At 37.0% G+C, this 14,354-nt stretch overlaps 1 protein-coding gene across 5 annotated transcripts in view; it reads left to right on the plus strand.

Moving 5' to 3' along the window:
• Nucleotides 1–14,354, plus strand: part of FAR2 (fatty acyl-CoA reductase 2) — a 146,654-nt gene that overhangs the window by 97,027 nt on the left and 35,273 nt on the right. For all 5 annotated transcript variants that reach the window (XM_081250088.1, XM_081250087.1, XM_081250085.1 and 2 more), the window contains exon 3: nt 12,398–12,573. In XM_081250088.1, coding sequence (XP_081106214.1) covers nt 12,398–12,573 — 176 coding nt within the window. The remainder of the gene's footprint in view (nt 1–12,397; nt 12,574–14,354) is intronic.

The raw sequence follows: 14,354 nt of genomic DNA on the forward strand, positions 1-14,354 counted from the left end.
TAGTGGTTGTTATCATTGGTGGATTTGTTTTTTGGTTTGGTTGCTCTCTTTTTTCTTACTTCTTTTTTTATTTACTTAAAAAAACTTTTTTTAATAATTATTTTTTTATTTTTTATATTAATAGCTTTATTTTATTTTCTCTTCTTTTTCTTTCTTTGTTTTGTAAGATGTTGGGGGTAGGATATTTATTTATTTATTTATTTATTTTTGCTGTGTTGGGTCTTCGTTTCTGTGCAAGGGCTTTCTCTAGTTGTGGCAGGCAGGGGCCACTCTTTATTGCTGTGCACGGGCCTCTCACTGTCATGGCCTCTCTTGTTGTGGAGCACAGGCTTCAGACGCACAGGCTCAGTAGTTGTGGCTCACAGGTCTAATTGCTCCGTGGCATGTGGGATCCTCCCAGACCAGGGCTCGAACCCATGTCCCCTGCATTAGCAGGCAGATTCTCAACCACTGTGCAACCAGGGAAGCCCCTTTATTTTTTTCTTTTTCTCCCTTTTATTGTGTGCCGTGTGGATGACAGGCTGTTGGTGCTCCAGCCAGGCGTCAGGGCTGTGCCTCTGAGGTGGGAGAGCCAAGTTCATGAGATTAGTCCACATAACCAGTATCATGTCCACAAGAACAGTATTATGTGGTCAAGCTCCACATAATATCAAACAGCAAAAATCTCCCAGAGATCTCCATCTCAATGCCAAGACCCAGTTCCACTCAACGACCAGCAAGCTCCAGTGCTGGACACCCTATGCCAAACAACTAGCAAGACAGGAGCACAATCCCACCCACTAGCAGAGAGGCTGCCTAAAATCATAATAAGGCCACAGACACCCCAAAACACACCACCACACGTGGACCTGCCCACCAGAAAGACAACATCCAGCCTCATCCACCAAAACACAGGTAATAGTCCCCTCCACCAGGAAGCCTAAACAACCCACTGAATCAACCATAGCCACTGGGGGCAGACACCAAAAACAATGGGAACTACGAACCTGCAGCCTGTGAAAGGAGACCCGAAACACAGTAAGTTAAGCAAAATGAGAAGACAGAGGAACACACAGCAGGTGAAGGAGCAAGGTAAAAACCCACCAGACCAAACAACTGAAGATGAAATAGGCAGTCTACCAGAAAAAGAATTCAGAATAATGATAGTAAAGATGATCTAAAATCTTGGAAATAGAATGGAGAAAATTCGAGAAACGTTTAACAAGGACCTAGAAGAACTAAAGACCAAAGAAACAGTGATAAACAACACAATAAACGAAATTAAAAATTCTCTAGAAGGGATCAATAGCAGAATAAGTGAGGCAGAAGAATGGATAAGTGAAATGGAAGATAAAATAGTGGAAATAACTACTGCACAGCAGAATAAAGAAAAAATAATGGAAAGAATTGAGGAGAGTCTCAGAGACTTCTGGGACAACATTAAATGCACCAACATTCGAATTATAGGGGACCCAGAAGAAGAAGAATAAAAATAAAGGGACTGAGAAAATATTTGAATAGATTATAGTTGAAAACTTCCCTAACATGGGAAAGAAAATAGTTAATCAAGTCCAGGAAGCACAGAGAGTACCATACAGGATAAATCCAAGGAGAATCATGCCAAGACACATATTAATCAAACTAGCAAAATCTAAACACAAAAAAATTTTAAAAGCAGCAAGGGAAAAACAACAAATAACACACAATAGAATCCCCATAAGGTTAAGAGCCGATCTTTCAGCAGAATCTCTCCAAGCTTGAAGGGAGTGGCAGGACATATTTAAAGTGATGAAGGGGAAAAACCTACAACCAAGATTACTCTACCCAGCAAGGATCTCATTCACATTTGACAGAGAAATTTAAACCTTTACAGACAAAAACTAAGAGAATTCAGCACCATGAAACCAGCTTTACAACAAATGCTAAAGGAACTTCTATAGGCGAGAATACAAGAGAAGGAAAAGGCCTACAATAACAAAGCCAAAATGATTAAGAAAATGGTAATAGGAACACACATATCGATAATTACCTTAAATGAAAATGGATTAAATGTTCCAACCAAAAGACATAGAATGGCTGAATGGATACAAAAACAAGACCTGTATATATGCTGTCTACAAGAGACCCCCTTCAGACCTAGGGACACATACAGACTGAAAGTGAGGGGATGGAAAAATATATTCCTTACAAATGGAAATCAAAAGAAAGATGAAGTAGCAATTCTCATATCAGACAAAATAGACTTTAAAACAGACTATTACAAGAGACAAAGAAGGACATTATGTAATGATCAAGGGATCGATCCAAGAAGAAGATATAACAATTGTAAATTTTTATGCACCCAACATAGGAGCACCTCAATACATAAGGCAAATACTGACAGCAATAAAAGGGGAAATTGACAGTAACACAGTCATAGTAGGGACTTTACCGCCCCACTTTCACCAATGGACAGATCACCCAAAATGAAAATAAATAAGGAAACACAAGCTTTAAATGATACATTAAACAAGATGGACTTAATTGATATGTATAGGACATTCCATCCAAAAACAACAGAATACACTTTCTTCTCAAGTGCTCATGGAACATTCTCCAGGATAGATCATACCTTGGGTCACAAATCAAACCTTGGTAAATTTAAGAAAATTGAAATCATATCAAGTGTCTTTTCCGACCACAATGCTATAATGTTAGATATCAGTTACAGGAAAAAAATCTGTAAAAAATGCAACACATGGAGGCTAAACAATAAACTGCTTAATAACCAAGAGATCACTCAAGAAATCAAAGAGGAAATAAAAAAATACCTAGAAACAAATGACAATGAAAACACGATGACCCAAAACCCATGGGATGCAGCAAAAGCAGTTCTAAAATGGAAGTTTATAGCAATACAATCCTACCTTAAGAAACAAGAAACATCTCAAATAAACAATCTAACCTTACACCTAAAGCAATTAGAGAAAGAAGAACAAAAAACCCCAAAGTTAGCAGAAGGAAAGAAATAATAAATATGACATCAGAAATGAATGAAAAAGAAACGAAGGAAATGATAGCAAAGATCAATAAAACTAAAAGCTGGTTCTTTGAGAAGATAAACAAAATCGATAAACCATTAGCCAGACTCATCAAGAAAAAGAGGAGAAGACTCAAATCAATAGAATTAGAAATGAAAAAGGAGAAGTAACAACCGATACTGCAGAAATACAAAAGATCATGAGAGATTACTACAAGCAACTCTATGCCAATAAAATGGACAACCTGAAAGGAACTGACAAATTCTTAGAAATGCACAACCTTCTGAGACTGAACCAGGAAGAAATAGAAAATATGAACAGACCAATCACAAGCACTGAAATTGTAGCTGTGATTTAAAATCTTCCAACAAACAAAAGCCCAGGACCAGGTGGCTTCACAGGCTAATTCTCTCAAACATTTAGAGAAGAGTTAACACCTAATCCTTCTCAAAATATAGCAGAGGGAAGAACACTTCCAAACTCAGTCTATGAGGCCACCATCACCCTGCTACCAAAACTAGAGAAAGATGTCACAAAGAAAGAAAACTACAGGCCAATATTACTGATGAACATAGATGCAAAAATCATCAACAAAATACTGGTAAACAGAATCCAACAGCACATTAAAAGGATCATACACCATGATCAAGTGGGGTTTATGCCAGGAATGCAAGGATTTTTCAATATAAGCAAATCAATCAATGTGATACACCGTATTAACAAATTGAAGAAGAAAAATCATATGATCATCTCAATAGAATCAGAGAAAGCTTTTGACAAAATTAAACACCCATTTATGATAAAAACCCTCCAGAAAGTAGACATAGAGGGAACTCACCTCAACATAATAAAGGCCATATATGACAAACCCACAACCAACACTGTCCTCAATTCCTAAGATCATGAACAAGTGAAGCTTGTCCACTCTCACCAGTATTATTCAACATAGTTTTGGAAGTTTTAGCCACAGCATTCAGAGAAGAAAAAGAAATAAAAGGAATCCAAATCGGAAAAGAAGAAGTAAAGCTGTCAGTGTTTGCAGATGACATGATACTATACATAGAGAATCCTGAAGATGCTACCAGAAAACTACTAGAGCTAATCAATGAATTTGGTAAAGTAACAGGATACAAAGTTAATGCACAGAAATCTCTTGCATTCCTATGCACTAATGATGAAAAATCTGAAAGAGAAATTAAGAAAACACCCCCATTTAGCATTGCAACAAAAAGAATAATATATCTAGGAATAAACCTACCTAAGGAGAGAAAAGACCTGTATGCAGAAAATTATAAGACACTGATGAAAGAAATTAAAGATGATACAAATAGATGGAGAGATATACCATGTTCTTGGATTGGAAGAATCAACATTGTGAAAATGACTCTACTACCCAAAGCAATCTACAGAGTCAATGCAATCCCTATCAAACTATCACTGGCATTTTTCACAGAACTAGAACAAAAAATCTCACAATTTGTATGGAAACCTAAAAGACCCCGAATAGCCAAAGCAATCTTGAGAAAGAAAAATGGAGCTAGAGCAATCAGGCTCCCTGGCTTCAGACTATACTACAAACCTACAGTAATCAAGACAGTATGGTACTGGCACAAAAACAGAAATACAGATCAATGTAACAGGATAGAAAGCCCAGAGATAAACCCACATACATATGGTCACCTTATCTTTGATAAAGGAGGCAAGAATATACAACGGAGAAAAGAAAGCCTCTTCAGTACATGTTGCTGGGAAAACTGGACAGCTACATGTAAAATAATGAAATTAGAACACTCCCTAACACCATACACAAAAATAAACTCAAAATGGATTAAAGACCTAAGTGTAAGTCCAGACACTATCAAACTCTTAGAGGGAAACATAGGCAGAACACTCCATGACATAAATCACAGCAAGATCCTTTTTGACCCACCTCCTAGAGAAATGGAAATAAAAACAAAATTAAGCAAATGGGACCTAATGAAACTTAAAAGCTTTTGCACAGCAAAGGAAACCATAAACAATACGAAAGGACAGCCCTCAGATTGGGAGAAAATATTTGCAAATGAAGCAACTGACAAGGGATTAATCTCCAAAATTTACAAGCAGCTCGTGCAGCTCATATCAGGAGAACAAACGGCCCAATCCAAAAATGGGCAGAAGACCTGGGTGGACATTTCTCCAAAGAAGATATACCGATTGCCAACAAACACATGAAAGAATGCTCAACATCATTGATCATTAGAGAATTGCAAATCAAAACTACAATGACATATCATCTCAGACTGGTCAGAATGGCCATCATCAAAAAATCTACAAACAGTAAATCCTGCAGAGGATGTGGAGATAGGGGATCCCTCTTGCACTGTTGGTGAGAAAGTAAATTGATGCAGCCACTGGGGAAAACCATATGGAGTTCCCTTGAAAATGTACAAATGGAACTACCATGCAACCCAGCAATCCCACTGCCGAGCATATACCCTGACAAAACCATAATTCAAAAGGAGTCATGTACCACAGTGTTCATTGCAGCTCTATTTACAATAGCCAGGACATGGAAGCTATTGTGTCTATCGACAGATGAATGGATAAAGAAGATGTGGCACATATATACAATGCAATATTACTCAGCCATAAAAAGAAACGAAATTGAGTTTTTTTATGATGAGGTGGATGGACCTGGAGTCTGTCATACAGAGTGAAGTAAGTCAGAGAGAGAAAGATAAATACCGTATGCTGACACATATATATGGAATCTAAAAAACAAATAAAAAATGGTCATGAGGAAGCTAGGGGCAAGACGGGTATAAAGACGCAGACCTACTAGAGGTGGACTTGAGGATATGGGGAGGGGGAAGGGTAAGCTGGGACAGAGTGAGAGAGTGGCATGGACATATATACACTACCAAATGTAAAATAGGTAGCTATTGGGAAGCAGCCGCATAGCACAGGAAGATCAGCTTAGTGCTTTGTGACCACCTAGAGCGGTGGGATAGGGAGGGTGGGAGGGAGGGAGACGCAAGAGGGAAGAGATATGGGAACATATGTATATTTATAACTGATTCACTTTGTTATAGAGCAGAAACTAACACACCATTTTAAAGCAATTATACTCCAATAAAGATGTTAAAAATATATATATGTGCTTGATTGCATGTACTCCCCCTTCACCAAAATCACATATATACCGAACTTCCCCCCCCCCACCTCTTTGTAGCAGTTTCTCAGAACTATCTGAGGTGCTGTCTACTGGGCTGCAGTCCTCATTTTGCCCCCAAATAATACTTAACTCGCAGCTCTCACTTTGTACATTTTTTTTTAAGTCGACGCTCTGGAATATATTCGGTTTTCAGAGGTATCAGGATCACATGGTATAATCAGAAACCTTGGGATGATGCACAAATACACACACATACACACATAGCTGTCTGATTAGCAGCTTTTGAAAATGGAGTATTTCTGTGGAAGCAGAAAGGAAGTTTTCCTATTATTAGAAACATACTAAGTGGTAGCCACTATGCTAGGCATCTGACTTTTATTACCCTATTTAATCCTTAATAAGGTAGCCTTATTGCTACCTCACAGATGAGAAATTACTCCAAGAAAGTTGTCACCTATCCAAGGAAGTACCAAAGTAGTGAAAAAGCAGACTGTAAATGCAGTTCTCTTATCTCCAATGCCCATGTTTTCCCCACTGAACTGCATTGCTACCCCTAGGAAATTGCTTCCTTTAACCAGGTACTTATTCTCAAAGAACTCTGTGAAACAGGCCTTTGGCATGAGAACAGAGCATTAACAGGATGATGAACTGTGTCACCTCTAGCACTTATAGATTCTTATGTAAGGTGAACTATAATTTTGTTCAATGCAAAATTGTTTTCAAGAATAGCAAAATATGTATGATATACAGGAAAGTTGTTAATAGAGTAATTCCTAAGGGTTCTCATCACAAGGAGAACATTTTTTCCTTTTTTTCATTCTTTAATTTTTATTGTATCTATATGAGAAGATATATGTTAGCTGAACCTATTGTGGTAATCATTTCACAATATATGTAAATCAAACCATCATGCTGTACCTCTTAAGCTTATACAGTAATGTATTCCAATTATTTCTCAATAAAACTGGGGGGAAAAAAAGAAAAGTAGGGAAAAAAAGGAATATATGCTGAATTATTAGTTCTCTGAGATCACAGAATGAGACAGTCCTTTGATTGACATTTTAGATAAATATGCAGATGAAGACACGGAGGCCCCATGAGGTAACTTACCCCAGTCACACAGTTAATAAATGGCAGAACTAGGCTTCAAGCCCTGGTCTTCCTGGCTCCAAAGAGCCTGGGATCTTTCTAATACATCAATGGTTCACACCTTCAGTGTGTATCAGACTCATTATAGAGCTTGTACAAACTCCAGGCGCCCTAGCTTCAACTCAGAACTCAGTCAGAATCTCTAGGGTTAGTACATCTGGGTTTTTTGGGTTTTTTGTCTTTTTAAACAACTTCTCAAGCAACCCTACTGTATGCAAAAATTTGACAACCTAGTACTACACCAGACTGCCTTATGGTCCTATAGAGTGGTCCTCACTAAAGCAGTAAAAACTTCTAGGTTAATCCTTCATATCTTACGGAAGTTAGTAGTGAACTAGCAAAATCCTAACGTTTTGTGAACTTTGTGAATCTTTACATTAGGTATGATGGCTTTTTGCCTTAAGTTACATGCACTTATTTGTATTTAATTGTTCTCAACTTAGATTATATATAGCCTTTCTTAATGTCTTTCTTATTCAAGAGCTAACTTGCAAAATTCATTGATTTGCTTTTACTCAGCACTCTAAAATTTCTATGATAAATGTTACAGGCTCTCTTTTTCATTGGGATGCCAGATATTCCATAGAGATTGCACTTTAGTTTAAGGGACCTAACTTTTTTTTCCACAAAATAAAAATACTAAGCAAATTTTGGTGGGTTATTGTGACTAAATAATATAATTATATTTGAAGAGAGGGAATCAGTAAACTGAATAAAGATCAGACTCTCATGATTAGAAAGGAATGATTACATTTAATAGTCTTCAGGAGGTAGTGACTCCTAGATGCCTCCCAAGTTAGGTCATGTGGATAACAAATTGACCATAGAAGTCCAAGTGCAGGGCCTGTACATTGTTTCAAAAGCATTATATAAATGTCATGCCCTCCACTCCTTGCCCAATTCCTGCTTCTAATAAAGATGCAGTCTTAGTCTCTGGCCACAGAAGAAATACCTAAGGAGTTTATTGAATCCAAAAAGTTCTTTTTCTGTCAATTTTCTTACTTAAGATTTTCAAAGTTTCTCTCTTGCCTCTGAGCTATAAGTAACTATTGCCATAATAGTCTCTCATGTTTAAAAAATAAATTGAAAGAAATACTTGCCTGTATAATGTCAAATCAATGGAACACTCCTAAAGTTTCCAAGAAAAATGTATTGCTTTTTTATCAGTTTGAAATGCTTAGCTCACCTCACAGCTGTTATCTTTCAGTGACCACAGAAATGTGTCCTCCTCCTGTCAAGAACATGGTTTCCTAAAATGGAAAAGCAGCAGTCTTGAGTGTTCAAAAATAGCAAGTAGTTATTCAACGCTTTACCATCTCAGTCCTATGCCATTAAATAATATATGAGAAGAAGATGATAAACTCTTAGAATCTAAAATAATTATACTAAGTTCTTTATTGGTGGGCCTTCACTGAAATTTTATTTTTTCTTAACTCATTTTTATTCCACATATTTTTTCTTGCCTTTAATAAATGTCTTATCACAAAAAAAAGAAAAAAAAACTTTCAGAAGGGCTGGTATCTATTGAGGATCCATTTACATCATTTCATCTGTCATTTAGTCTTGTCATTATTACAAAAGAAAAGGGTCTGCTCTGAGCCTTTCCATGCCCCCCGACCTTGGCAGTTAATACAGAGGACCCCCTGAATTGGAAGTAGTTACCTGCTGTCTTTCATTCCACCAACACAAAAGAGCTGGTAGCCAATTTCAGGAATCAAGCTCCCATTTATGGTTCTATTACTATTCTTACAGTAATTAATTTCAATTTAACAAGCAAAATTTGAGTCATTTCAATGAACTGGGCGCTGTCAAGCTTAAAGAGATATAAGAGAATCAAGGAGTTAACAAGCCAGAGGGTGAAATTTAAGCCCAGAATTTAAAAATGGACATGAATTTTTGGAGTCACTGTTTCTCTAAGTATGGACCTGGACCATCAGACCTATCTGTAGAGATGGTTAAGAAACACAACTCTTGGGTTACATATCAAACCTACTGAGTTAAGATCTCTGAGTGTGGAGTAAGGACATCATTTTTAATCGGTCCCTAGATTTTTCTTATGCCAACACAGTTTGAAAACCACTGATGTCTTGTAATTGCCCTGGGCAGTTAAAAAGGGAAATGAGTCATACACAATTGTTCATCAGTTATTTAACAATCCAACTAGAGAAGTTTCTCATCTTGGGTTCAGTTAAAATCAACTATGAAACTATGTGAAATGCAAACTCCTGGGCATGCTCCAGTGATTTCTTACTTGGTGATTCTGGAATGGGGTCCAGGAATATACATTTTTAAGATGCATACTAGTGATTTATCTTTTATTTATTTATTTATTTATGGCTACTTTGGGTCTTCTTGCATACTAGTGATTTCAATGCAGTTCACTTGGAGGATAACACTTTGAAAGGCACTGACCTGTTACATGGCAGTTGGCTGTAATCTCTAGCACTCTATTTAGGATGTACCAACACTTAAGGAGAATTATTTTGTTAGAAGCTACAGCTGTATGCTGAGACTCCAGACAAAGCAAGTCATGTTATTAGGCCTGGCTAATATAGTAAAATGGGACCCTAATTTAGCACTGTGGTTTGAGTTGATGCAGCCAATTCATTGATTTATTTCAGCTGATTGTAATCAATACCAACTAGATCAGAAAACTTAAACTTCTTTTTTTTTTTTTTTGCGGTACGCGGGCCTCTCACTGTCGTGGCCTCTTCCGTTGCGGAGCACGGGCTCTGGACGCGCAGGCTCAGCGCCCATGGCTCACGGGCCCAGCAGCGCCATGGCATGTGGGATCTTCCCGGACCAGGGCACGAACCTGTGTCCCCTGCATCGGCAGGCGGACTCTCAACCACTGCGCCACCAGGGAAGCCCTTAAACTTCTTTTTAAATTACACTATGTTCACTCAGATATCCCCTCTCATTTGAAAATATAAATCCATAAATAGGATGTAGATTGGGACATTATTTCCCAAAATAGTAATTATCTCCTAAAATAGTAATGCTGTAAATGTATCTTGGTGCTGTTCAACATTGCACAGGTGGTCTGAAAGTACGATAGAGTATAACAATATCCTCTGCCTTTTAAAGTCATAAAAACCAAAGGCAACAGAAAATCTATGGCAGCTTACATCATCTGTGAGCAGCCCCATTGCCAGAAGCGTGGGCACACGTCATTTTCCACATCTTGCTCTCAAGCAGCCAGAAGTCATCACAGGCCAAAGTCAGACTCCACAGAACCTTAAATAGAGTTCTTGTTAATAAAATCTATCATGACTCAAAAAAGAGCCTTCTACAAATGCAGTTATTAAAAAGGGGAGTAATTGTACAAATGTTACATAAATTTATCCAAAAATATCCTACCCGTGTTTGTTGTACAATTAACACAAACTACAAAGGAAAACATTTGACTGGGAAAGCAAATACTAGCATGCTTATGATCCATTATGCCTGGAGAGCTATTAAATATCTTTCTGAAAGAACCAGAATGACTGTTTTTGAGAATGTCCCTCAGATACTTTTCAATCCCAGATGTCAAAAAAGCATTGAGGGCATCCCTGGTGGCGCAGTGGTTGAGAGTCCGCCTGACAATGCAGGGGATGAGGGTTCGTGCCCCGGCCCGGGAAGATCCCACATGCCATGGAGCGGCTGGGCCCGTGAGCCATGGCCGCTGAGCCTGCGTGTCCGGAGCCTGTGCTCCGCAATGGGAGAGGCCACAACAGTGAGAGGCCCAAGTACCGCAAAAAAAAAAAAAAAGCATTGAGGATTGACCTAATTTCTGAATTATTTTCAGAATTATAGTAACACTTACTAAAAAGGCCGACCTTATAGTGCAGGAAAATCGTAGCTGCAAGACAGAAGTATATTATCTTGCCAGGTCAGTACATGGATTTTATTCCCTTCCCTAGTTGGCTTCATTAAATTTCCATGTTCCTCTGAACATGGTCTTGCATGATACAAATGAGACATGATTTCTATGAATACCTGAGATCAACTTCTTATTACCCAACAGAAAAGCCTTGGGTAGCTCTCTAACGGGGAGGAGAAGCCTTCTGCTAAGGATCAAGCAACAGATGAAAACATTCTTTTGGGGTTAAAAGGGAGAAAAGGATTGTTCGTCTCTATAGATTGTTCGTCTACTATATCACTATTAAAAACGTAGACTAATTTTCTCTGCTCTTAACCTTTCTAAACATTTAACCTTACTTTTCTCGTCCTCACTGTTAACATACCATACCAATACTACAATAAAATTTTATTTTATCAAAGTAGGTTGGAGCCAATATCATTTCATTAAAATTGTTATTTTCTGAGAAAATGGAAAATACAAATTTAATCTGAGAACTTCTGTGTGGAGGGGAAAGTAGAGACTGTTTCATCTGAGTAATTGTAATAAAAGCTAAAACTGCCAGTGCTCTTTCCTTTTCCCTGTAAAAATAAATTAGAACATTAAAAAATCAATTAAAATCTTATAAAAAGTACATAAACTCATGTAATCCTCTTACTAGACAATAACTGCCATTTATATCAGAATGAGGTTATATAAAAATTTTTTTTTACCCATTACAAGTTTTCTTAATTTGTTTTTTTCTAATTATCTTTGTGCTTCTAAGACATCTTGTTAATCTGGTACAATTAACCAAGTTGTTTTGAACCTGTGCTCATGAGACCTTAAAGGCTGGTGATTTTGCTGGTAATTTGTCAAGGCTGTGTAAAGGCTGGTAATTTTGCACTGAAAACAATATTTCCCAGGCAGAAATGGTAACAATCATCATGTATAAACCTGAAGCTTCCCTGGAAAGGAAGAGAGGATGGCACAGGATATGGATGACTTACTACCCCTCTTTCACCCTGCAGGAAAAGTTCAAAATACACTCCTTACTGGTTATTGGAGCTGACTTTTTCAAATTTTATCAAATTAAGAGGAGCAGGAATTATACTAAACTGACCTTGAACTGCATGCAATACAGCAAATGGTTGAGTCCTATTATTACAACTAAAACCAGTTTTTGAGAATTATAATGAAACAAGTCAGTGAAAACAAGAACAGTGTGATGGTGATGATGATCTTTGATGATTTATATTTATGTTTTAGCTGTTTGAAAAAGTCAAAGAAGTTTGTCCAAATGTGCATGAGAAGATCCGAGCTATTTCTGCAGATCTCAATCAGAATGACTTTGCCATCAGCACGCAGGACATGCAGGAGCTTCTTTCCTACACAAACATCATCTTCCACTGTGCGGCTACTGTGCGCTTTGATGACCACCTGAGGTACATCCCCATTCCCCTCTCATGACTTGTATTATACATGTGTGTGCACGCACGCATGTGTGTGTAAGTTTCTCTATGATTTCCATTTTATTTTATTAATATTTATTTATTTTATTTATTTTATTCTTGGCTGCGTCGGGTCTTAGTTGCAGCTCACGGGCTCTTTGTTGTGGCACGAGGGCTTCTCTCTAGTTGTGGTGTATGGGATTTCTCTTCTCTAGTTGTGGCATGCGGGTTTTCTCTCTAGTTGTGGCACACGGGCTCCAGAGTGCATGGGCTCAGAAGCTGTGGCACACGGGCTTAGTTGCCCGGCAACATGTGGGATCTTAGTTCCCAGACCAGGGATCGAACCCATGTCCCCTGAATTGGAAGGCAGATTCTTAACCACTGCACCACCAGGGAAGTCCCTCAGCTTTTCTTTATGCATCCATAATAGAATAGATTTATGTTCAATTTCACCAAAAAAAAAATGGCATCACATTGAGAATGATGTTTTTTGCAACCTGTTCAATTTTATTTTTAGATATCTTTCATTGTCAATTGATATTCTATTATACCTTGTAATGACTACATGACATTCCATTGTACATGTATATAATATACTCAACCAGTTCTGTATTGGTGGATGTTTTTTAGAGTGTTCTAGCTTTTCACTATTACAAACAGCTCTGCAGTGAACATCTGTGTCGAATACATTTTTTTCCCTTTGGGTAAATTCCCAGAAGTAGAATGGTTAGACACATACTAGATGTGTCCAGGTTATGAACAGTTTATATTTTGACATATAATGCTAAGTTACTTTCCAAAAAGGAGGTATTAATTTACGCTGTTCTTGTGCATATGAATGCTGATTTCTAACACCCACAACAGTACCATATTATAATTCTTTAATTCATTTTATCATTGTCAATATTATAATGCAAATAGCATTGCATATTTTGATTTCTGTTTCTTTGATAACCAGAAAGTTTGAAGATGTTTACATGCCGATTGGCGTTTTATTCTTTTGGGAAATGCCTGTTTATGTTCTTCACCTATTTTTCTCTTGAAACATTTTTTTGTCAGTTTTAGAACTTCTTGGAAGATTTAGCATATTAACACTTTGTCTTTTATAAGGCTCAAAATATTTTAACAGTTTATCATTTGTCCTCAGCTCTATTTTATTATTTACACAGTTTTTCATAATTTCTTCCAGTATTTTTTATTGTTTTATTTTTACACTTAAATCTTTGACCCATTTAAAATTTATTTAGCTATAAAGAATAATATTCAGTAAAATTCCATAAAAATAAGAGCGATGTAGGTGTGAATGTACAGTATTTTTTTAGATGGTTATTTTTTAAACAGCATTTATTAAATGATTTCTTTTCACTTTTTGTTTGAAAGGAAACTCTCATAGTATATTAAATTCCTATTTCTGAACTCTTATTCCATTAATTAGGCTTTCTCTTCCAGTACCACAGTATTATAATGACTACAATTCTTATTTTATTAAGCAACTATACACACATTTTTCTCTTTTTATAGAATTCTCCTGACTATTCTCACCTATTGATTAAACTTAGAATAAGTTTGCTAAGTTTTTTCAAGGGTTGGGAGTTTGATTGAGATTACCTTGAATATGCAGATTGATTTAGAAAAACAACATATTTAAAACATTGATTCTTCCTATCCAAGAACAATATATGTCTCTGTTTATCCAGTTTTTCTGTTATGACCCTTAATGAAGTTTTATCATTTTCTTCATATAAAGCCTATTCATTTTTTATTAATTTGATATA

This window comes from Mesoplodon bidens, assembly GCF_964165515.1.
Source record: "Mesoplodon bidens genome assembly, chromosome: 11".
NCBI classification, from domain to species: domain Eukaryota; kingdom Metazoa; phylum Chordata; class Mammalia; order Artiodactyla; family Ziphiidae; genus Mesoplodon; species Mesoplodon bidens.